This window comes from Necator americanus, chromosome III (genome assembly GCF_031761385.1).
Source record: "Necator americanus strain Aroian chromosome III, whole genome shotgun sequence".
Lineage (NCBI taxonomy): Eukaryota > Metazoa > Nematoda > Chromadorea > Rhabditida > Ancylostomatidae > Necator > Necator americanus.
The window spans coordinates 24,542,068-24,566,229 of record NC_087373.1 but is presented as its reverse complement, the minus strand read 5'-3'; the positions used below and the strand labels follow the sequence as shown (position 1 = coordinate 24,566,229).

Sequence of the window (24,162 nt, the reverse complement as noted above, 5' to 3'; positions counted from 1 at the left end):
TTGGATATTTGTACCAAAACATGACCAGTTATGGTATAGCTATAGTACTCGATTAGAAATATTATTATTGAAACATTTGTTTTGTAGCAGAATAGTCTCAGATTTATTGTTTACCTTTCTTCAAAATGAGACTAAGCCGATGCCCATTAAGTACTCAGTGTTTCGACTGAGCACTTCCATAATAGCAGGACTTGGATTGAACGGCATAGATTTCAACAGAACGTACCCTCATCTCTTTAACTCGTTCTTCATTCGAACTGCTAAATGGCCTCGCCTCCTTCCCAGGCAGGTGCTTATGGCCGAATACTGCAAACTTTTGGAAGGCTGAGACTAGTTGACCCATCATAGATCATATACCTCAACATTTTTACCTTGAAATCCCGTGAACTTCTTCTTATCTCAGCCTTTCCTAATAGACAACACCTCCACCTCAGAAACGCCCATTATGTGCAATCCAGTCCTACTCCCACTGCCTTTTCCCCCTGTTTTGACGACCTTCTGATCGTTTCCTTCAGAATCTTCCTTATTTTAACCTTTCCACGCTTTGATTCGTTTGCTTCACTGTTTTGTCTTTTGTTTGTCTTTGCTCCATCACTTGCCAGCTAACAGTTAGATTGTATTTCTGCTTACATATGCATTTGAATCGTACTGTCGCATTCAACTTTATTAGCAGGGATCAGACAAGTACGATATTTCGTAGCTTTACTCTTAAAGTTTCGGTCCGCCATTAATGATATCTCCCTGCTACTTCCTTATCAAGCTTCATACCAGTGTTTCCATCCTTACACACCGGTTGAACGGTGTGTAGAGGTGGAAGCCAGCACACTCGTTTGCAGAACTGCCGTCGCTGTACCTATAACTTCTACGAAGAGGACATCTTGTTGGCTGCTGTGAATGGATGCCACTAATGTTTTAAACCTGCCTTCACTTTACAAGTCCTCAGGTCTTAATACCCATCTTCCGGAAATTCTGATGCGTTTGCGTGCCAAATCATATTTGTGCTGTAGTCGTATACGACTCGTAACGTATCGAACGACTAATCCTTGCTCGTTCTATTCTGTTTACAGCTTTTTTAACTGTATATTTTCTGTTTTCGTTTGTAGTCATTCTTGGTATATCTGCTTGGCACGCCACTGAGCGTAATAAACAAGTAAATGAATACAAAGGGAATTTCATTGACTATATTGTGTAGATAATATGTATTACCAAATATGCACTTGAATATTTAAAGGCATCACCTCACGAATTTGGTGTGGTGCGGGTTTCAGGTGGGTTATGCCTATACGGAGTCGTAGATTATGGAGAGGGGGGTGATTCCGTCCATTTCTTCCTAATTACCGTAAAAACGGCCCGGAAGACACGACTTCGAGAGTTTCGGCGCTCTATTTTCCACGACGAGTTCGATTGGAGCGCGCCAGCCTTGCGCATGCGCCGCATCTTCTCGGCTGTTTTTTACGGCAATTAGGAAGAAATGGACGGAATCACCCTTCTCTCCATAATGTACGACCACCTGTAGGACCTCTCCACCTGAAATCCGCACCACCCTAGATTCGTGGGGTGATGCCTTTAACTGCAAGGTGGATCGTAAGATCTATGCGGTAACCCGACAAGGTCTTCTTAATGAAGAGGAAAGTTCGATTGTTGAGTTTTCTCCTCAGTTTTAGAGTTTGGAATGCAGATTTTCACGTCAATTGAGTGATCAAAAGAAAAGTTTTCCTTGTCTGGTTGCCTTGTCGAGTCGCCTCACACTTCTTCTGGTCCTACTTTGCCTTTAGCAAGCGTAATTGATTTCAACGTCTTTGCAAGAACGGAACTTTACCTACATTAGGCAGAATCTAATGTCAAAAATTTTCTTAGACGCCCAAGTTTATGCGTTTGAAGCTCCAATGGTGAGAAAAAGGGACAACAAAATGCCATAGAAACAGTAATCGAAGTTTCCGTCGATCTTCTGAAATTGTGCGTCACTGATAACATGATAAGGAGAAATATCACCGGACAGTTTCATAAAATTTCTGTTTTAGCATATTGCGCTTGTAAATTTTCAAAATTTGAAAATCTTGCTCTTCATTGTATAGAATGGATGAATGAATTCGAGGAGAAGTTCTAACTGAAAAAATTTTCAGAGGGTGTTTAAAGGAGTTAAATAGAACGAAGCCTTTCTTCTTTCTCCTTTCTCCTTTCTGGCACCATGATGTGTATGTCTTTCTGTGCACACACAATGCTTATGTACCTTGTAAGAAATGTATCTCTTAGAATCCCACCAAAATTAGCCTGGTAACTTAGGTAAGCAGCACATCGTAAAAAAGATTCGTTTTGCTCTGAAACGATTTTTTATGGCGTGCAAGTCGTGCATTATAGTGTATATCGCGGTACAAAACTGTAGCCGTGCAAAATACCTTAAAGGAGCGAGATTTACCTCAGATCGATGTCTGTTGTGTCATAGCAGAAAATCTGAGACAGAAACAACTTTTGTGCACTGCGGCTGAATGTCGCTTCAAAACTAAAGTTCAAACGTGGAAAGAAATAATGCTTAACCGTTGGTGAATCCAAATTCTTCATAGAAATAGTTAATCAAGGGGTTTTTGAAAGGAAGCCATATCAGATCCATTTTGTTTAATTGCCCAGTTTCGTTCATGTTCATGTGCATTTCGCACCGATTTGTAACAAACGTAAAGCTCATCTCAAAATAACGTTGTGTAAAGTACCGGTGTACAGAAAGTGAAGGCATAAGTTCTATGGTCTGATTCCGACCGATGCAGTCGAATGAGTTCGATCGAATAGCGTTTGAGCTCTTTTTCTATTTGAGGCACACCCTCTACCTCCCTTGCGCTGTCCTGATCAAAGGCGCTTTGCAGTTATCCGGTTCAAAAGTTTGACACGAGTATAAACGTACACATGTACATATTTGTCTTAATTTTGCTTTTTTTTAAAAAGAAACAGAACTGTGCTATGCGGCGGTATGTTTTGATTATTAGCGAGCTTGTAAACGTTTCCTAAAAATCCTCAGGAAGGTAGTAAGTGAAGGTAGGTACCTCGAGAGCAATCAGAAATTTTCGAGAGCAGTTTTATCACCTCATTCTTCTCAAAACGCTTTCTTCTCAAGAAAAAGCAAGAAGAAAAACCTTGGAAATCCTCTAACTCACACTCTACATGTACTTTGAAATACGTTGAAACAACGATAATTTAAACCACACAAGAAATGAATCCAATCAATACCGGTGAATAAAATGATACCACCATAAGACAAAATTGAAAATGTAGAGGTGATCAATAGGAGTTTAGGCGAGTAAACGTTTTGGGAAGGTTTTTTATTTTGTTCACTTCATAGAGCCTCATGCATGAGTCGATCCTGCAACAAAATATACCACTCGAGGATTTGAACAAGCCCATTTTCCCCTCTAGCGCACAAGGTGAGCTCACTCTTGCTTCAAATGATCTCATAGGGAGGATTTACGCAGTTTCCATTGATATGGGAGCTGCATGAATCCTCCCTGTGAGCCCAGTGACGGTACAGATGACAGAGTGATTCCGAGCACTTCTTACGTAAAGCAAACAATGATAATGTTTGTTTTGATGATGAAGAGACAGGGAGGGTGTCAGACGCTGTCGTCATACTAGGACAAAATTCATCGGACGAGGAGAAAGTGCAGATTAGTCCTGTCTCGACGCAGAAAGTGCGCTTGCACTGGAAACGGCCCCCATGGGCGCCGCGCTTCCTCCAGTGACGCCTGGACGTCACTGAACGTTCTCCGAACAGACGTAGAAAAAGAAGTCGTTTACGACACATGATGCGTGTTAAATCTGTAACCCACGTATGTGGGAATTTCTGGTGTTTCATCACGAAAATCCTACATTTTAGACGATGGATCAAGGAGAGCTCAAGTGAGGGAGCAGTGAGATGAAAACGTCTTCAAAGCGTTTTTTTTACTGGCACGGGATTTACATATTTACATGAGAGTCCAGAGTAGGATTCATTCCGTTACTTCCTTACATTTTTACTTTGGCATAACTTTTGATTTCCGGGCAATAATTGTTTTCTTTTTACTGGAAAAAATGTCCGTGGGAATAAAAAAGTTGATGCAATAAGGGATTGATCAGGACGTTGCATAAGAAAGTAAAAGGCAAGAATGAAACTATTATTTCCTAGTGAAGAAGAAACGAACCACGAAAGCTTTTCATTATGATATGAGAAGTACTTTGATACTTGTGTATCTGCATATGTATTTTAGTATTATTTGATTTCATTATTTCGCTAATATTTCTACTTTTTTCAACTAACTGAGCTTTTGTATATTTTACTCAGAATCAGGTCTCAATCGTAGAAGGAAGAATTGTAACAGAAGTGAGCGACGGTAAAGTCTTTTTTTACGTCTTTATGTAGGTTTATTTCTTTACCAAATCAACCACTTAGGGAAAACCTCTAAAACCTGCTTGTTACGATTTTCTCAAAACAACAACGGAGTATATTTGACCCAGCACAAGGTAATGGCTTCCATCCACCAGATGATATCACTAGTTCACTTGAGAGTTACCCATGCACCCGACGTTCTACTACGGGTACTTCGCGCTGAGAGATGTGCTCTAGGATCGAGGACATTTACATACTTTTTTCTTCGAAGCACCTCCTAAAGACAACGCATTAACTGTAATGAGGCGAATATCACAGTAAAAACTCCAAACACATTGCGATGCCAAAAAAGGTAGAGTGCGTAGGCGGTTAACATAGAGTCAATAAAATACAACTGAGTGTGTCAAAAAAAAGAACAGATCAAGGGTATGTGTTGTGGCAGACCATCGAGGTAGGACCATCGCCATCGATGAGTGGTGCTAGCAAAGGTCCCCTCGACCGTAACCGTTACGCTGCACTGCACCGTTTCGTGCGCAGCTGCTTACGTAACTGCAGCGAGCCTCATGTCGTTTTGGCTCAACTATGGCAGATGAAAACGGGGTTTTATAATTACAAATAGATCAGGATCAGTTACATCGCTGTCCACGTGCTAATTCCCATGATTGCAAATTAGCACGCGGACAATTATCTGACAGTAAAACTTTGTTCAGAACAACCAGTTGCAGGAGAAAGTACTGTGCCCACTGATCTTCAAATAAACATACTTTGCGGCGAAAACTTCATTGAGTCTGGATGAGCAGACAGACGGTTGTGTGGGTTGTTGTTGTTTACGTGCACATGCGGTTTATTGACGGTCTGGGCTGGCTGTGTCGCAGCGATAAGCGAAGCACGCAGAAGGCGAAAGGAAAACATGCTCCACACATACTCTAGAGATTCCGACTTCCTGTTCTAAGTGTTTCTCGCGTAGCGGGGATCATGTGACGATTTAATTGTGTCTTGATAATAATTCTAAAAAAAACGATTACCTGATCGACAAAAGGAAAGTTAAGGCCTTGTGGAGGCAACGAAAGATGAAGTTGGACGTGTTATAGACGGTAAATTCAGACTCCTTCATCACGTTACTTTTTCGGCGCAGTTCTTGACACTAAAAAGTCAAAGGAGTCTCGCACAATCCAGTTTAGCTCATGATTGATAGTTCTTTTTGTTCTATGCAAAAGGAACACTGCTTAGCACATATTTGCAATCGATAGGTTCCATAAAGGAGCACCTAAAAATTGAGCTTCGCAAATATTTTGCTTTCTAATGTCATCCCAAAAATTTCATGGATTGCTCCGTAAATGGCTAATGTCTGGTGATTTTTATATGAAGGAATTCCATGGAGCTATAAAAGACTCACTCCACGGAACATAGTAAAATAGTGGTGTGAGCTATAATTTAGATGTGAGTTCGATCCAGGAAAGTGAAGTGGATTTGATTCCTGCTTCGAGGAGTAGTTCTTCGTATGTTGTAGAAGAAAAAATTAGTTGGATGCACATTACTCTCGAATAATTACCATATTTTTATTTTAAAGTTTTGGTTTCCCATAAGATCATCTTTTATCTAGTTATTGACGGCCTATCGAACGGCATTCTGAAAAAAAATTGAAAAAGAAGCGTTAGTGGTGGGGTTGTCGATCTCTCGATCAGACCAGTTTTCACATGGAGCGATGCGATATGGTTCCAGGAAATGACTAAACGGTTGCAAAATCAGATCTCATCTGGCTACCGTACCTGCGCTTTATTTTTACACCGAAACGAAATTGTTCCGTGCCAGCACCCGTTCATGAAGATACGTAGGGATAAAGGATAAAGTTTCTGGCGTTAATCAATCCGCTTGGGATGCGGTCCACGGTTTACTTCAATTCAGATTCGTTTTACGTTTACGAACGTGTAACTTGCCTATACAATGACTTGCGGTGGCTAGCTGATGTGTCAGGTCAGTGCTTTTATCCTCCCAGACAAGTCTGGTATCAATTTATCGACCCCAGAGAGAAAAAGTTTGGTAACAATTTATCGACCCACGTAACAGTAACAGTTGCACTTCAGAAACGTAATATTCAGAAGGGAACAAAAACATTCTTCACAAATCCAAGAAACAGAGGCCTTGGTTCACCCAACGAGACAACTTTTTACACCATTCCATGACTAGTGAAATAGATGCTTGTGAAGTGGACTAATCGTAAAGTTAATCGATAGCAACTCTCGGACTGTAGCGCCGCGAGCGCTGGTCATTACTAACTTATAAGAAATTTCTCGTCAAAGCTGAGTTCAGTTTACGTAAAAGAGGAACGAAATTAACACCAGGACATCTTGAGAGAAGCTTCACGAAGTGAATGCTTATGAGACAGATATTGATGGTGAATATGAGGATCATAAATATGATAAAGAAGGCGATTCCTAGTCAGTCATCTCCTGGGAAAAACAGAAATGCTAAATGTTCGCAGGAATGACTCAAATTCGGGAACTGCTAAATGGGGGATTTCAAGAAAATGTTCTGACACTAGATTGTTGGTGCCTTATTTCACTCCGTTGATATGTACAAAACATTTAATCACAACGAAAACGGAGCATATTCCATCAGAAATATGTGGGGAAGACGTAAATGTGGAAACGAACAGATGGGATCTGCACGACCATCTGCGAATTAGTAAACGAGAAAAAAGAACGAAAAGAAGAAGGATGGAAAGAAGAGGGAAGAGGATTTGTTACGCCCGACACATCTGCATGTGCTCAAGTTCACTTAATTTTCATCTTTTTCTGATTTCCTGCCAAAATTAAATGTCCTCGAATTGCGAGAACTCATTTCGTATGCGGTACAATGCTGATAATGTTTAAAGTTATCTTGGGTATTTCTTGCATGTTGTGGACGCGCAAATTCGTAAATCGTAATTTGTATTTCATTTCTATTTATGTATTTATTATAACATTTATTAGCGCAAACATGCGTTGAACTCCAATTATTTGATGTCAAAAAGGAAGATAATTACAATTAATTATATCTATTCTTTCTCATCTCGCATTTATGATCAGAAAAGGTATGATGAGTGGATGAGAAAGAAATCCACTGAATAGGCGTAGTACAATGAAGTACGTGGGTGAAGCATCTTCCACTTCTGCTTCAGAAACGTCTCAATTTTTGCAGAAGAATGTAACTCGAACACAAGGAGGGGCGGAGAGAAAGTATGACGAGGTCGAGTGCACACAAATAGATTATTCTTCTATCGCATATTTTAAATTAGGAGAAGGAGTCAAAAGAAACTTATGGTGGAAAAATTGCACATCCAATCTGTTCTTCATGTAGTAATGCATTTCATGTGGCATCTAATAGGTTGCTATTAATTCTTGCTCTATACTGCCACTGTTCGTTTGGTGTATGAACATTGCTATGCTGTAATAGTTAGGCCCTTCCGCGACTAATCTTAACTGGAGCAGAAAAAATGCTACTGGTCCTTGCTATTTCAAGTACTCTGCACGCTAAATGTTTTGCTTTAACGAAGTCCTGTATACTACAGAATTAGGAATTAAGTAAATCTTAATTTCTTGAACTTAATATTTATCTAATAATACATCACAATTACATGCAGTAGAAGTTTTTTTGTTGTTCTAGAAAGCACATGCAGAACGTATTTTCTGATCTTCACAGCAAAACTTCACTTGTATTCAAGTAAATGAAAGTGCAGGTGAAAAACCGATATTTCAGGAACTAATTCCTGTTCGATTTTCTACACGGCAGATGATATGGTCGCGTCAAAGCGACACGAAGCACGGTGCAGATGCGTAAACGGTTGCGCTCAAAGCGGCGCGGTGGAGATAGCAGTTGGAACCGAGGTTTATCCATCGAGAACTGCAGCACTGAACGGTGGTGGCAGGGGTCCTCACTCGATCCTACCCGCTGCTCTCCACAGCACCGCTTCAAGCGCAGCAGCCTGCGCAACCGCGCTGCGCTTGATGTCGTTTTGACTCTGCTATATGTATGTATGTGCTATATATGGTCCGCTTTAATAGGTGATTTAAAAAATAGATTTTGATTCAGGTGATTTAAGAAATAGAAACGATACTTATAATACAGCATTGCACATGTATTCTAGAAACTTTCTTCAGAAAATACAACGCATCGCCAAGCATCTCATGGAGAAAGGACACCTCAAATGGGCTCTAAATTCAGCAAGACCATGGAGGGTGAATATTGTCGGAATGCAAAGCATTATAAAGAAGCGTATCGATCAAAAATATAAAGGAAGTTTGGATCAAATAACAGAAGGGCGGAATATCTCCAGAGGTTCGACAAAACGAAGAATGAGCTGCGACTATGTGGCTATCATCTGCACCAAAGGCTATTTCTCAACAATGCAGCAGAGGCAAATTGACTCGAGAAATGCAAGACTCCTCCAAATTCTTAAGGTGATGAGAAGATGTATACGACAGACATGTCCGAAACCCCACAAAATCATTTTCAGTTGATGCACTCGGCTCCAGAGAAGTTGTCTAGAAATCCATGCATTTTTTACCTAAAGCTTGATGGTCGTGTTGGAATCAGTGCGACTCAGATTCATTCAAAACTATCTATCCATCACACTCTTTAACCTCGTAATATTTCACCGACGAAGTGAACAGAATAGAAGAACCTTCTGCTGCTAGATGTCTGCTACAGTTTTTGAGTTAAGTCTTTTCAAAAAATTGGGTTTTTGCATATCTTTGTTCCTGCTTTTAATCTTTCCCTTTCTCTAATTCAGTTTTGTTTTCGGGGCTGCTGAAGGGTAATTAGGCAATCGACGTCGATGTGTGCGTGGAATCAACTCTGCATGCTGGCCGATGCAGAGAGCGAAAAACGCCTAATGTCTGCAAGTTTGACCGAAGAAATCTGATTGTTCTGTTGTAACTGTTTTATTTGCTGTCATTATTCATTCGTATCTTAGCAAGAGTTGTTCAATACTGCCATTTCAAATCAATAGTGACTGTTGTACTACGATCAAGGCCTGCTTCCCAAGCAACGATGAGAATGATGCGGTTGCGCCGCATATCAGATCTTAGTCACCATAAATCAATGAGACGATGGAGCCATATTGACGATTGACGAACACCGATTGCGGCGGCTTCTTCTTCTACCTTAGCGTCTGAGGAATCCAAGCATCCAAGTTTAATTACCCAGGATCAAGTAGTGAAGTCCCGCGTGGTACTCGCAGGTGCAGAAGGGACCAAGCCATATAAAACGCCTCGAAGTCGCACTGCTGCATGACAACGCGAAAGTCGACTCTCTGCGCGTTTTCAGACGTCGGTCCATCAACACTTTTGCACCGACCGGGCTGATCATTGAATCATTTCTGCTCGATAAAAATAAAACGCTCCAAATGGACTTAGTCATTCTAACATTGTGTGTCTAACAATGGCTTTTTACACGTCTTTTTCCCACTTTAAAAGAATTTATTTCATTAGTACAAATCAAGGATCTACATCCTAAGCGCAGTCGTTATCAGCAACATGTAGCAACATGTACTTGATGGAGTGAGGCGACGCGGCAATTTCTGGAGAGCCTGGACTGGACGATCGTGCTCCACCCTTCGCATAGCCGGGACTTTGTCCCATCCTATTATCACCTGTTCACAGCCGTGAGGCAGCATCCGGGCAAAAAACTTTCAAAGACCGAGACGATCTCAGAAATGTACTCAACGACTTTTTATGGTTGCAGCCCTTGCCCTTTTAGAAGAAAGGCAGTCATACTTTGCTCACTAAATGGCTACATGTTGCTGATAACGACTGCGCTTAGGATGTAGATCCTTGATTTGTACTAATGAAATAAATTTTTTTAAAGTGGGAAAAAGACATGTAAAAAGCCATTGTTAGACACACAATGTTAGAATAACTAAATCCATTTGGAGCGTTTTATTTTTATCGAGCAGAAATCATTCAATGATCAGCCCGGTAGGTGCAAAAGTGTTGATGGACCGACGTCTGAAAACGCGCAGAGTGTCGACTGCCAGTGTTCTTTGAGCCGCATTCGCTAATCTTGTCTCAAGCTCTCAACGTCAGACACGCAAATATTGACGCAAACGAAAGAAGAAGTCGTCTGAAAGCTAAATATTAGTAATAATCAGGAATAGTAATGTTTGGAGTCTTTGAACTGAAAAAGAACCTATGAACAAAACTGGACCATGAAAATGTTTGGAATTTGGAAAACGACAAAGAACACACACACACTTTCACTAGGGGATTTGAAATACAAGGTTGGGGCAAAACGCAGATTCTTTGTCTGATTAGTGCCAACGCTATTTTCCAGCAATGAAGAAAGAATCTTGTATGAAGTGTTATGCATTGTCGGAAGACTTATTCCATGCCCTTTCTGAACATCTATTTGAAATTTAATTTAAGTTGTTAATCACAGTTTTCGCCAAATCTGTTTAACAATAACGATAAAGCGACCATTGTAGAGGTGCACAAGTGTTTTTAGGAGTTGAGTGATAGGCTCAGATAATGCACAAGACAACCTCCAACATGCAGCTCTTCTCTTTTGTCTAATCCAGAAATCTGATTTTCAAATATCCGAAGCAGAATAGGCGGAATTTTCTTTGCGTAAGAAGTAATCATTTTATGGGGTGTGTTTGTGGCTCCGACCTTATCCGGAACCATAATCACTGCAATCGTAGCAACAATCGACTTCAGATACTCCGATTTTAGAAATCGAAATTCCCAAGGACGTTCTAGAGAACCAAAAAAACCTGAGTGAGCGTTCAAATTTGAGAGTTCAAATACTCAAGCTTTCAACCGCCGGTGCTTGGACTTCTTGACAAACAAATCATGCAAAAATAATCTTTTCATCGCAGGTAGTTAAATTCCTCTTCTAGATGTCATAGTGCCCAGTACTTTTCTCGAATGTAAAGTTTAATACCTCATCTTTGTCGACCGTTTTCCAAACTGAATCCAAGCTCTTATAGAAATGGCACGATTTTAAACAAAAGGAAGCTGCATGAAAAAATAGGAACTCACGCAATACAGAAGTTGAAGTTTGTGAACCCACACATTTTTGAATCGGCGAGTAAGAAAACGGCTTGTTGTAGACATAGCAAAGATCAAAAATTATAAGTAATTTGTCATTCATTCAGAAGTGGTTTTCCGGGGTTTATTGCGTCTTTTCAAATTTGCAGCTTGTAGGATGGACTCGTCCATTTGCTGCCGTGTGCTTCCACACAAGGCGGAAGGTCGACCCGTGGCGTGTAAGGTGAAGATCCGCGATCATCAGTGGATAGACATGGCTTTCTATTTATTATATTTATACGGCACCACCACTCTGTCGAACTAAGCAAGCTTCTGGTGAAGTTTTGCGGATAGATTAAGTGGATATTTTCTCTTTTGAACTCATGATTTGACAGTTCATGAACGATTTGAGAATGTATTATGTATTGCTGAAATTTCGATCTCTCGACATCCAAAGAAAATTATCAGCACTATTTCACCAAACAGCTTATAGCTATCTAGACGGTTCAGATTTATGGGAATGTAGCCTGTTTGTGAGATTAATGACTACGGTAAAGTGTTTAGAGAGCTGATAGTTTTTATAAAAAGATTTTCTCTCACTTTCTCTACTAAAGAAAGACGAAGGCGATATCGATGTTCTGAAGAAGAAGACAATTACAAGATGATAATGTTTTAACGGTTAGCATTTTCTGGATTTTTATGACCATGTTCATGGAAAATCCTGGTTAAGCTATCAAACAATTCGAGGTACGGTAGTGGGATGAAAATCCGTGGTCACCAAAACAGATGCAGAGATCTTCGATCGTTGTGAGTATTGTTATGCTCTGCTGAGGTGCAAATGTCTATATGCTCCTAATTGCTGTTGTCTGTCGAGGGAAAAATTCTTGATCGTTATATTTCTGCGCATGGGTGGGCTCTGAATGTTTTCTTTTCAAGGACTAGATTAAGGAATGTAGTCGTGCCTTCCTACATGTGAAGTCTCAGTTGCGGGAGATGAACTAAACTGAGGTATTTGTGTCGAAGAAAAGCACCATAAAAGTCAAAAAGTCACTGGCGTATCAATCCACTCCGGATGCGCCAACGCGTTTTGCTGGAATTTGTAATCGTTGAAGTTTTGGAACGCGTGTTGGCCTATACAATGACTTGCGGGAGCCAGCCGATGATCAAGTCAGTGTTTTTATTCTCCCAGACAAGTCTGGTACCAATTTATCGACCCCGGAGGGATGAAAGGCTTGGTTTGCACTAGGGCGGTTTCAAACCTTCGACCGTGTGGCTATAACGGACCTCTAACCGACTGCGCCACACCCGCATCAAAAGCACCATACTGTTCTTAATTTCTGTAGAAAGGGCTCTCTGGCGCGATAATACGGAGTTCCCGTGTTCACTATCTATCCTAAGTTCTTCGTACGGAAGAATAGCTCAAGAAGGTTCACAAAGTCTGGGTACTTACTTATAGTAGGAAGAAACCTCGAAAAAAAAAACCATCGACTGAATTTCATACTGCACTTTAGGAGAAAAGAAGCAGTAAATAAAATTCTCAGCGACACCTGTCATGGAGAATTCATAAGTTCGTTGAAACAAGATCTAAATGAAGATTCTCGTTCAAAACATCTTAGTTATTGGCAGCACAAGCGGTCTCGAAAATAGCATCCTCTCGTGAAGGCAGTGATTAGCTGCGCCGTTGCCTCTCTTCTTGCACAGACGCTTACTTCCTTATTTTGCAACGGAACCAGTGGAAATGTTTTCTGCATCGGGGAAAGTAGCTGCTCTCATGGGAGATACTGGATATTACTGACCACGGCAAGTCTCATCCCAGTTCGTATCAACATCTCTTGGAAATATCTACCGGTACATGCACCTACATAAGTTCATGACAAGTGCAAATACAACTCAGAGTCATGATGTGCGACATCGATCAATAATATTAGTAATGTGAGGAAAATAAGTAATGTTCGATCGAGATTTTAGAAGGTTTACATGAGCTTCTTTTGTTTGTTAGTATTTTTATTTGTTTTATTCACTGTTTATTCAGGGAAGAACTGTACTTCTATTCACAATATAATGAAGGAATTCTCTTCGCCAATTCGGGGGACTACAGATTGCGGTGGTCTATTTTAACGAATTTTAACGATGATTGTTTTCCTCAAGGCGAACAATAGCTGCTTTAGTTGTGAAGCAAAATCGTAGGAGAAAACGAGTGCTACCAGACCGGAAACAGAGAAGAAAGGGAGAACTGGAGACTAGGAGCCAAACAAGCATCCTAGTTTGTATGTCGAAAAATATTCCTGGCGAGAATTTCAAAAGCAAGGGTCGTCCTTTATCCGTAACATTTTTGAGAGACAAAGAGACAGTCACACGCACATATCCAATCAGTATATCCCAATGAAATCAACTAAATCATAGTTCAATTCCAATTTTATTTCAAGAAGAGATACTTTTGAAAGAAATGCTTAGAAGGCATCACGTCAGGAATCTGTAGGGGTGCGGGTTTCAGGTGGGTTATGCCTATACGAGATCGTAGATTATACGGAGGAGGGTGATTCCGTCCATTTCTTGCCAATTGGCGTAAGAAACGGCCCGGAAGATTCGGCTTCGAGCGTGCCGGCGCGCTATTTTCCACAACGAGTTCGATTGGAGCGCGCAATCCTTGTGCACGCGCCGCATCTTCCGTGCCGTCTTTACGACAATTAAGAAGAAATGGACGGAATCACCCTCCTCCCCATAGTCTACGATCCGTATAGGCATTATCCGCCTGAAGCCCGTCCCACCCCAGATTCGTGGAGTAATGCTTTTAAATAAGAGGTGTTGCACCTCCAACAGCACTTTTTCTCTTTTTTTCGAAAAAGAAGTGTACGATGTCGACCATAGGGTTCCTAAACACTTGCATAAAGCCTTAAAATCACACACAACATGATATCCTTCTAAGTAGAGAATCATGGATAATAATCATGGCGAATGATTATTTTTTGTCGTTAAGCCACTTTAAGTACCAGAACGCAGTGAAATGCCCTAACTTCGTCAAAAGAAATTTAACTTCATAAATTTCAGTATAAGCCGGGCTCAAATGCAGTTATACGTATCCAGAATCCACAGAGCTCCAAATTATGTTTCTATTTCTGCCTGAATTATGGCTTAGCGACTGGTTATTGTCTTTACGAGAATTTCCTGCAGAATTTAGAAGCGGTTTTTGCTTAAAGGTCTGAGAAAAACGTCTGTTTAAATGTGCGTTGTACAAAATGTAGATAATTCTCAAGGATAACGACAGATTCCTGAGTTTTCTCCCTCAGCTATGACGGAAACAACTTGTGGTCTTAGAATGTAACAAATTTTATCTCTTTAATGTCAGCGGGTTTTTTCTTAGAACCGCTCAAGGATAATATGACAGCAAGGAGGAAGGAGAAGAAAAAGGAAAAGAAGTAAAAACTCTGTTGCGTATATCGTAGGAAGAATGAAAATGATCTACGAAATTCGGATAAAGGAAACTGATGATCTGCACAGCGTATAGCACAGAAACGTAAACAGGTGCCATTTAAGATCCATGTGTGTTCGGAATTCGAAACAGGCATTAATGCAATGCCAGATATCAGTAAGTTTTCCGATTCAGCCTGTGGTGCGTTAGAAATTCTATTGGCTAAAACAATTCCGATCTAAAACAGCTTGTTAATAATCTCCAACTGTGGATTATTCGCCTAGCGATAATGTCGTGAAAAACCACGTACCGTCAAACCGTGAACCTCAACAGAAAGTATGAGATTTGTTTATAGACAGAACCGTTCTGATTAGGACCCAATCAGTTTTCTGGTATAGTTGGATCAAAACCACATAAAGCACGTACGCAACTGCGTGCTCGACTTCTCTCAAGGCACTTCGGTGGAGCGTAGTTGAAAGGAGCGTGGCGAAACCCCTGCTGACACCACCCATCGCTGCAGTTTCCGACAGTCCCGACTCAATTCCAACTGCTGCCTTCACCGCGCCGTTTCGAGCGCGTACGCAAATGCACAGCAACTACACTCGTGATTCACGTCGTTTTGACCCGACTATATATTTTGAGAATAAATGTCAGCCATAAGATATTAATTTTCGTGTATAAATCATGCTTGGTGAGACTGCAAAGCATCCACCTGAGCCGTAATTTTAATGCGGTCGCATTTTTCTATCTCTAGAAATTCGCTTCCAGTTTCTTCGAGCATTGATAAAATGTGTATGCTACGTCTCTTCCACTGCCCTTCGTGGAAGGCAAGGAAGAGACGGAAGGGGACGGAAGGAAGCAGGACAGACGCATGAATTACTTCACCACGTTCATCGCGTTCACGCATATTTTTCAACAGTAACCTCCCCATACCTTTTTGTGAACTGTGAGGAATTCTACGCAATCGCGAACAAGACGCGGTAATGATAAGGGTCAAGGCGCACGGCGTTGATCAATTCCCATGAACGCGTGTGTAGCAATGACTTGCGGAGGCCAGCCTACGTGTCGAGACACCGTTTTTATCTTCGCAAATATGCGAGCATTTTCCAGCGTCGTTGCGTCAAAACTTTGAACACAGCTTTACTTATCGTCTGCAACCGCGCCTCAGCTATAGCTATATTTTGTTACTGAGGAGGAGGTTCAGGGCGTTCAAACGTCACTGTTTTTATGTCCAACATTCCGCGCTCTACGTTAAACTCGCTAATCACAGAAACGGAACAGCCCGTTGATCATGCATACGAGTAGGCTTCAAGCGAAACACGAATTTGTTCAAAACCGAGGCAGCTGTAGAGAAAAAATATTATGAATTAATGTAATAACTGTTTGTAGCACTGAACGTCTTCAACTGTGTGGGTGGCCGCGATGCGCTCTGGACCAGTGCGGCGCAGAGGGATGAACCGCAGAAGCGTGTTTTGCGATAGATGCGTCGCATTCACTCGCTTATATTTATTTATTTTCCGTTGACTACCGGAGAAGTTAAACAGTTATGCAGTAGTACAGAGTTCACATTTATGTCAATGTGAAAAATGCAAAACTATCTTCGAAAGTCGAATTGTTCATATTATCTGCATTACACATAGCGCAATTTCGTTAGGTAGTACTCCAATGGAAATTTCGCACTCTCAAAAAACAACTTTGCGAATCGAAGTTGCTTGCACCAGAACACAAAAATATTTTAGAAGGATTTGTGGCTTCTACCTAGCAGTAAAATTACACACACACACTCTTTCAGTGAAAATTATCTACATATCGTTCAGTCGAAAAAATATGTTGATTTCTATTCCCAAAGCCAGCATTTGATTTTACAAATGATACCTATTTTGAATGTTAATTAAATCTGAATTTAAATTTTCTAAATGTTTTTTCTTAGAATTATGACCGTCTTGTTCGGTTCTTGCTGCACTTCTGGATGTACTCGACTTGCCGAAAACAAAAAAAAAACCCAGTGGCACACAAAAGTTCGATAATTTGTTCTCTTCGGTCTTTCCCTCCAATTTTTCATTTTCTTCTGCTTGAATTTAATACATGTAATTGAAGGTGATGTGAAGAAGACGCGACTCCATCCGAGAAATGCGGGAATTTCAGAGGGTGAATTTGCTTTTGTTTTGTTCGCATTAATTACAGTAAATTTCAAATTTCAATTTTTTCGTTCTTGCATTGTTTCCATTACATTTGCTTTATTTTGTTGCTGTCTTATTACGTTTTACACTTCATTGACAAATGTCACGATGTCGATCAATCACGATGTCAGTTATGCAAGAGCAACTTCGACCTATCATCTTCTATGAATGGCGTGGCGGCATTGGAGCAGCAACCGCAGCCCGCAACATGAACAGCAGATAGGGCGAGGGCAGCTCTACCATCAGGACTTTCAAGCGCTGGTTCACTCGCTTCGCAAGCGAAGACACCGACTTCAAGGACAAGCTCCGGTCGGGGCGCCCCCACACTGTCGAAGATTCCGCCATTCTCGGCGCTGTCAAAGAGGATCAGGAGGCTGCAGAAAAGTGCTTACCCCTGGATCCCTCACACTTTGACGCACCCGGTTTACCCGAGTATCTACCTGTCAATCTCTCCTTCGCCGGCATCGAAAGGAGCTTCTTGAAGACCTCGTTACTGGGGATAAAAGTTGGGTTCTCTACGACTCTAATGCGCACCGTGCCGTTTGGCTCCCCCGGGGAGAAGATCTGTCGACGCAACCCAAATCGGATCCCCACTCCAAAAAGTTTCTCCTTTGTTGCTTCTGGGATTCGAATAGAATGCTGTTTTATGAGCTGCTCCCACAAGGCGATACCGTCACCATTTCCACGCTAGTCAGCTCCAGAAGCTCGCACCGTCTGCTCGAAAAAGAACGTCCGAGACGAGCTTCGGTGCACCTCCTCCACGATATCGCTTGGCCCTTTGTAGCTAAGGAGACCTATGGAAAACTGGAGGAGTTAGGCAAGGACACGGTGTACAACTCCTCTTATTCTCCCAACCCTGACCCCTCAGAGAACCTCATATTCCGGCCTCTCAATGCTCTCCTAGCTAAGAATATCTTCACCAAGTTTGAAGAAGTCGATCAGGTCGTCAGCGACTTCTTCAAATCCCAGTCTCCCAAGATCTGAGAGAAGGGGACCGCTGACCTGCCCATTAGGTGGGACACTCTTCTAATTAATAATGGTGATTATATTGTTGACTAATTTGTACTGTAATCTGATTTTAAAAAATAAAGCAGAAAAAATGACAAATGGTGACAGGACTTTCTGTCCAGCCTAAGAGATGCTCTAAATATGCAACAGCTAATTACCAAAGCCGTTTTTTAAGGTTGCAAATAAGAAAAAGCTGCTCTCCGTTATAATATTATAATATTCCAAGTACCGTAATTAGAATTTGTCAACGGTTCGATAATTAAGAGAAAAAAGATTTAGGTGTCATGAAGATTCCTGAAAGTGTTCAACCAGGGAATAGTACTGAGAATTGTTATCATGATTCTTAGAGAAGTTTATAAAAATTCATATCAAACCATCCGGTGCTTTAAAGAAAATCTAGCCAATTTTTCTTAACGTTTGCTAGTGTGTCTCACAGATTTTCAATGTCGTTGATGTGTTGGCAAAACTATTTTGTAGAAGTCTCTGTAAGGAACTCTCGTTTTCCGGAGAGGATCAGAACGACCCGAGTAGCATTCGCAAAAGCGCATTTGAACTGGACGGAACGAGACTGAGCCCACCTGGTGTTCGGTGGCGAGTCGAAGTTAAGTTCGAAAGTGAGTGTTGAAAACGACACAAAGCAGGGTGCAATTGTAAAAGCGGCTGCGCTCGAAGCGGTGCGGTGGAGCGCAGCGGTTAGGATTGTGAGGGGGAGCCTTACTAGCACCATCAATCGCTGGAGTTCGCGATGTTCCTACCTCGATTCTAACCGTCTGCTCCAGCGCGCCGCTTCAAGTGCATCCGCGTACACAACAACACCGTTCTCTACGTCGTTTCGACCCAACTATAATAGCCTTTGGGCAACCTGTTCCGCGGAGTTTTCATTATTTTTGGAGTCGGGAGCTTATCGCGGCAATACCTCACTTTTCAAGAGTCTAATGTTGCCAGAAGCGATTTTCTAGCCACGTGCCGAACAGCTTCGCTAAGTCATCATTGAACGACGTACATCTGCAACTGTGAGCTAAGAATTTCCGGAATTTCACTCCGCTCACTTGGTAGGCCGTTTTTCACTCCGGCATCTTCAGATTTTTCTAATTTTAATTTTGAACACAAATTGTGTGTTTTATTTTGTTTGGATTAGGGCTCACTTCCACTTTATTTGAGAAGATTCTTCGCGTTTGATGCTTCGTTTTGCTTTAAAAAATTCAGTTTGCAATCTCTTTTCAGCGTATATCTCCCAATTTCCTATCCCGCCTTCACTCGTTTGACAGCAGTTTTGTTATCATTTATCAGTAAAAACATCCGTCTGCTGCCTATCTCTGAGATATCGCTTCAGAGTGACGCCAATGATGTGAAGTTCTGAATGTCCTTGGGTGGGACAGTAAGCACTCTCCCGATTTTGATTAGATTTTTTTTTTTTATTTTGATTTTAGAGCGGCTCAAAAATCACGTTTATGCATACGATGGATGACATTCTACGTCTATCCAGAGTCTAAGAGGGAGTGGTTAAAGTTCGTCCACCTCGACCGAACCTACAAAATGCTTCTAAAGAAATACTGGCTCTTTTACGATTCAAAATTCACTAGGAGGGGCATGGGAGGCGCTTAATTGCTCGAGGTAACAAGCTGCATTCGAGGGAATTCCCTGTGTTGAGTTCTCTCTAGCAGTACATGCAAAGAGAGCGGGCATAGTTTGAAAACACCATAAAGATTAGAAAAATGGAAAAACCGCGTAAAAGGGGAATCTATCAGTCGAATCAGTCGAACGGGTGTTACAAGTTGCTCCGTCAGCCGAACACACAACGCGCTCCCGACTCACTTGATTTCTGGATTTGTAGGGGGTGTACCACGTTTTCGCTGCGATGCTTGCAAACTACCGATTCTTTCTACTTCTGGAAATTCACACCGAACATTTACGTAGGCGCTACTTGTCAGGTCTGAAAGTATTTCAAATACAGAGGGTTCCAGCTCAAGAAGAACATAGCATTTTTCGGCCCATTATCCTAGCAATTTTAAACAGTGACCTTCCAGGATATCTGAGCGAAACCTCAGCAAAACTTTCCCATTTCTCAACCACCGGGGAGCATTGTGATTTCTGAACTTTTGGGTAGATAATACCTCCTTTGAAATGCAAAATTTGTGAACAGTTAGATCTGAAATGGTTGACGTTGCTCTTTACGTGGCAGGCCCAAAAATAGGAACTTTTTCTTCTAATTGTTAACCATCGTAAGTAACCGTTATTACATTTCGACATTTTATTTAAAAACGAGCAAAAACGAGGGAAAGAAATGAACGCTGGGCAAATTAAAAATAGGCTTCTCTTGCAAGGGAACTAAGAATACTAAAGTTCGCCGCAGATGCTAGCAATTTGGTCATTCGGTTAAGAACAAAATCACATGTTAGGTAACTCATAGAAATCCGCGGGACCATGTATACAAGTCCGATTGGTGTGTGCTCGTGGTGGCCCTGCTTTCATTAAACGCAATCAGGCATTCGAGTGTACGAGCTAAATAGCCTGTACATCTATAGGGTACAAGATTCCCATATATTACGAGGTGATGTTGCCCAGCAAAAAGCCCACAACCTGAGGGGACAACTGAAGAGACATGGAATCAGTGTGGGAGATTACACCATCTGCTGTGGCGACCATGATGAAAAGAATTTTAGAGGCTGCACAATAGCTCTGAGAAACCACTACAAGAACTGGTGGTGAAATTCGGCTTAATGTTGTCTTTTTACGACTGCGTTTTTACGATCGCAGAGGACCTAAAGTCTTGATCAAGTGCGGACCAGACCTACGGAGACCGCAGAAAAAACCAACAAAGACTTTTTACGATGAAATTAATGCGTTGATGTCTAGGATACCGAGCCAGCAGGTAGTCATTATTGGAATTGACGCGAATGCAAATATGGGAGTTGAACAGGGATGCGAAAGAAATCTTTCATTTTTCAGATATTTGGGAATCTAAGGTTGTTCGGAATGTCACTTTCGACGAGTTCTTCTTAGCTTCAGGATGCGGTTCCATAAAAGAAACCGAGAAGTGCGTTCTCCAGCGAAAACTGACACGGCAGGCCTTAAAGACAAGGAGTGCAGGAAGATATTCCGCCAGTGCGTATCTGATCATGTTGGAGTACGGACCAGAAAGAAGCTTTGCGATGCAGACTCCTTTACAAAGCGCATCCAGAGAACTGCAAGGGGAACACTTCCGGTTAAAATGCCGCGGAAGGAGTTTACCTTTGGATCTAAGATCTAAGACAAGATCCACGTTCAAGTAAGTCATAGGTTATCCTGAGTAAAATTCAGTTTTTGTGCAGTTTATGCGAAAAAGAAGCTAACACTTCGGAAATTGTTACTAAGTAAAACGTTGAATTCTAAGGAAAGATCCTTTACCAGAGAGAGCCAATTTTCATTTGCAATCGAAAAAGTACAGTTTGAAACTATATATTTTTGATCGAACGTTCCTCTAGAAAAAATAGGAATCACGGAAGATCACTGAGATGTACGAATAAGGGAAACAGAAACGTCATGATACAATTTACATAAAACTTGGCCTGGAATTTCTGGCAGAAAATTTCTGTTTCGAGGAAATGGGACTGTGAAAAAGTCGCTCGCGCTGAAGATAGAAAGACAAGATAGAAAAGGTGATTCATCACTGATGAGAAACCCAATTATTTGGGATGTGCTCAGCATCTACTTCGAATTTTCGAACGAAGTGTAGACATATTCATTGCAGGAGCAACGGGTATTCATATTTGGATTTAAAAAAAGAGAGATGGGGAGTTTGTGAATTTCGTTATACTCTCATCTGTACGCATAATCCCGATTATTTCGGTGGATTACTGTTGTTTGGGATCCCGCTGCAGAAATTAGGAACTGAAGGAGAAAACGTTGCTAGATTTTTGTCCGCCATGAATACTCATCTCTATCCTCAGTCAGATACACCTAGAAGTGCATCAGAAGCCAAGGCAATCATAATCGTAAAAAAAAGGAAGAATCTTTAAACAAATACCACTTCTCGCCAATGTCGGACATCTGCGTATTATTAGAAAAACAATCATGTTCTTATTATCTTAGCAATAATAAACACGAGTGCAGACGTCTAGACATGCAGACGGACATCGTGTTGTCGTCGAATAACGGAAAGGACAGCAACGAACAATTCTCACTGCAAAAAGAACATAAAAATAGATTACTCGCCGAAAACTCCTTACTCGTTTATACACCATTTATAAAAGAGTCAAAAGTATCACGACTGGATCACAGCCACGTAAAAGTTTGCAAAAGAGACTGATGATGATCATATTTTTGAAATCACATTCAAAATTCTGAGTTACTGACTTTGAAAACGCTGAAGATTCTGGGAAAAGAACAGTTCAGTGTTGTCCGAAAGCTCAAGTAACTACGAAGAAAAGAAAACTTAGAGAGAAGACTGTGGGAAGTAAAAACACAGCGGACACCACAGCACACAGCATGGAACTCGAGGCAGTTGCGTGGGCGTCTGCGCTCAAAGCGGTCCCGAAAGGCATAGCGGTTAGGATTTAGAGGAGACTCTTGCTGGCACCAATCATCCCTGCAGTTCACAATGGTCTCGACCACAACTGCTTGCTCCACCGCGCTGCGTCGAGTTCTAACGCCTACGCAACTGCACCAAGCTTCATGACGTTTTAACGCTACTATTGTTTCCTATTCAAAATCGGTCTTATTACTCTGAAATCTTCAAACAAACCGGTGCCATCCTCCTTAGGGGAAACTGTAAAACGCCGAAAGTGATTCAACAAAGACTCGAGCATTACTTTGGATAACCCACAGTGTCGACTTGGATAGGACATCTCTACGGGATTGCAATGAAGAGGTGATGCGCTCTGCGTACTTCTTTTTTTCCTTTATAGGAAACGACGAGAAAAGAATAAAGAATCCTCAGAGCTTGTGCAGTCACAGACGACCTACCGCTCTGCTTACAGCACGAGCTGGAATCGACTCGAGAAGCTTACTTTCTTCGATGCATCCTGTGCAGCGTATCGCGAAATTGATCACCGTGAGTATTCCAGTGTTCATGAATACTATCGTAATTAAGTAAGTCTTTATTTGAACTGGAAAGAGTTGGCGCAACCCGAAGGGATTGATTAGGTATATTAATAGTAAATATAATAGTAATATGGTAAAGTATAGGATTAGGGATCCTATATTTTACCTCTTTACTTCTGAAATAGTAAATCTAAACAAAGATGCCGCTAAAGAAGAAAAGTTCTCTTTGATGGTTAATGAATCTATCCCAGCATATAATGACTTCTCCTCTCGGAATTTCGCTCAGTGGAAGCTAAAGATTCGTGCTAGTCACCGTCTGGTGTGGTTTAGGAGGGATGTACAAAAGAAGCCAGAACATCTTGCCTCGAAAATGTTCTACCTTTTTTCAGAGAATACTTTTGTGACAAAAAAGGGAAGTTATTTAGCCTACTAATCTGAAAATCTACGTTCAGAAAATTGTACGTATATGTAATCGAATAGAATGCTAGCCATTATATGCAGTGTCTGGATAAAGGAGTATTCTCTTTACTCCTTTCGGTGTTCAGTTAGTGCTTCATTGATTTTCTTGGGAACGTTCGAGTGATACACCCACTCGAATGATGGAAGTTCGGTGCTCTGGCTGAGGAATCGATGCTCCTCCAAAAACGTGTATGAAATGTCCTTCACTGCATGAAACACTAGCTGTGAATCACTTCTTGTTCCAATTTTTCGATAGCAGTGATCTTCAACTCTACGAGTCGTAGATGTTTTCAAAAAGTTTGTACTCAAACTGTTCACCTAACCTCGAGTCTGATCAAATTCCTACTCCACACAAATGTTTTTATTTCAACCAACCCTGATCTCCTGCCTTGAGTCTCAAGCTTACTAATCTTATGGACAGTATGTTTGGAGATCTTGTTTGGATATTCTCGGCACAGAACATGAGAACTGTGTATGTAAACAAAAAGTGCTTCGTCTAGACTGACAAGTATCCGCAAGTACACAAATGACGAGAGCTGTGCCCAACAGGAAAACAATGTCGGAAACAGCGAAAACGGAAACGCTGGGAAGTGCAACGACGCTTTGGCGTTTAGAAGTCTGAAAAGGCAATCCCAGTTATTCTTGGAGGGCAGCGATTAGAAATGGAGTTGGCTGGAGATGCAGACTTCCCGTTTTATTGCAAAATTTTTGTGGACTACCCAAACCAAC

General features: G+C 41.4%; 2 protein-coding genes across 2 annotated transcripts; one reads left to right on the top strand and one right to left on the bottom strand.

The window, feature by feature from the left end:
* Positions 1-4,827: 4,827 nt before the first annotated feature.
* On the bottom strand, positions 4,828-5,260 carry RB195_010783 (uncharacterized protein; the record flags this gene model as incomplete). The annotated part of the gene is made up of 2 exons (XM_064191931.1): positions 4,828-4,928; positions 5,113-5,260. 2 exons carry the CDS (start codon positions 5,258-5,260, stop codon positions 4,828-4,830), a joined length of 249 nt encoding a protein of 82 aa, XP_064049514.1.
* A 12,320-nt stretch (positions 5,261-17,580) lies between these two features.
* RB195_010782 (uncharacterized protein) lies at positions 17,581-17,928 on the top strand (the record flags this gene model as incomplete). The annotated part of the gene is made up of 1 exon (XM_064191930.1): positions 17,581-17,928. The coding sequence occupies one exon, from the start codon at positions 17,581-17,583 to the stop codon at positions 17,926-17,928; it is 348 nt and encodes a 115-aa protein (XP_064049513.1).
* Positions 17,929-24,162: the final 6,234 nt, after the last annotated feature.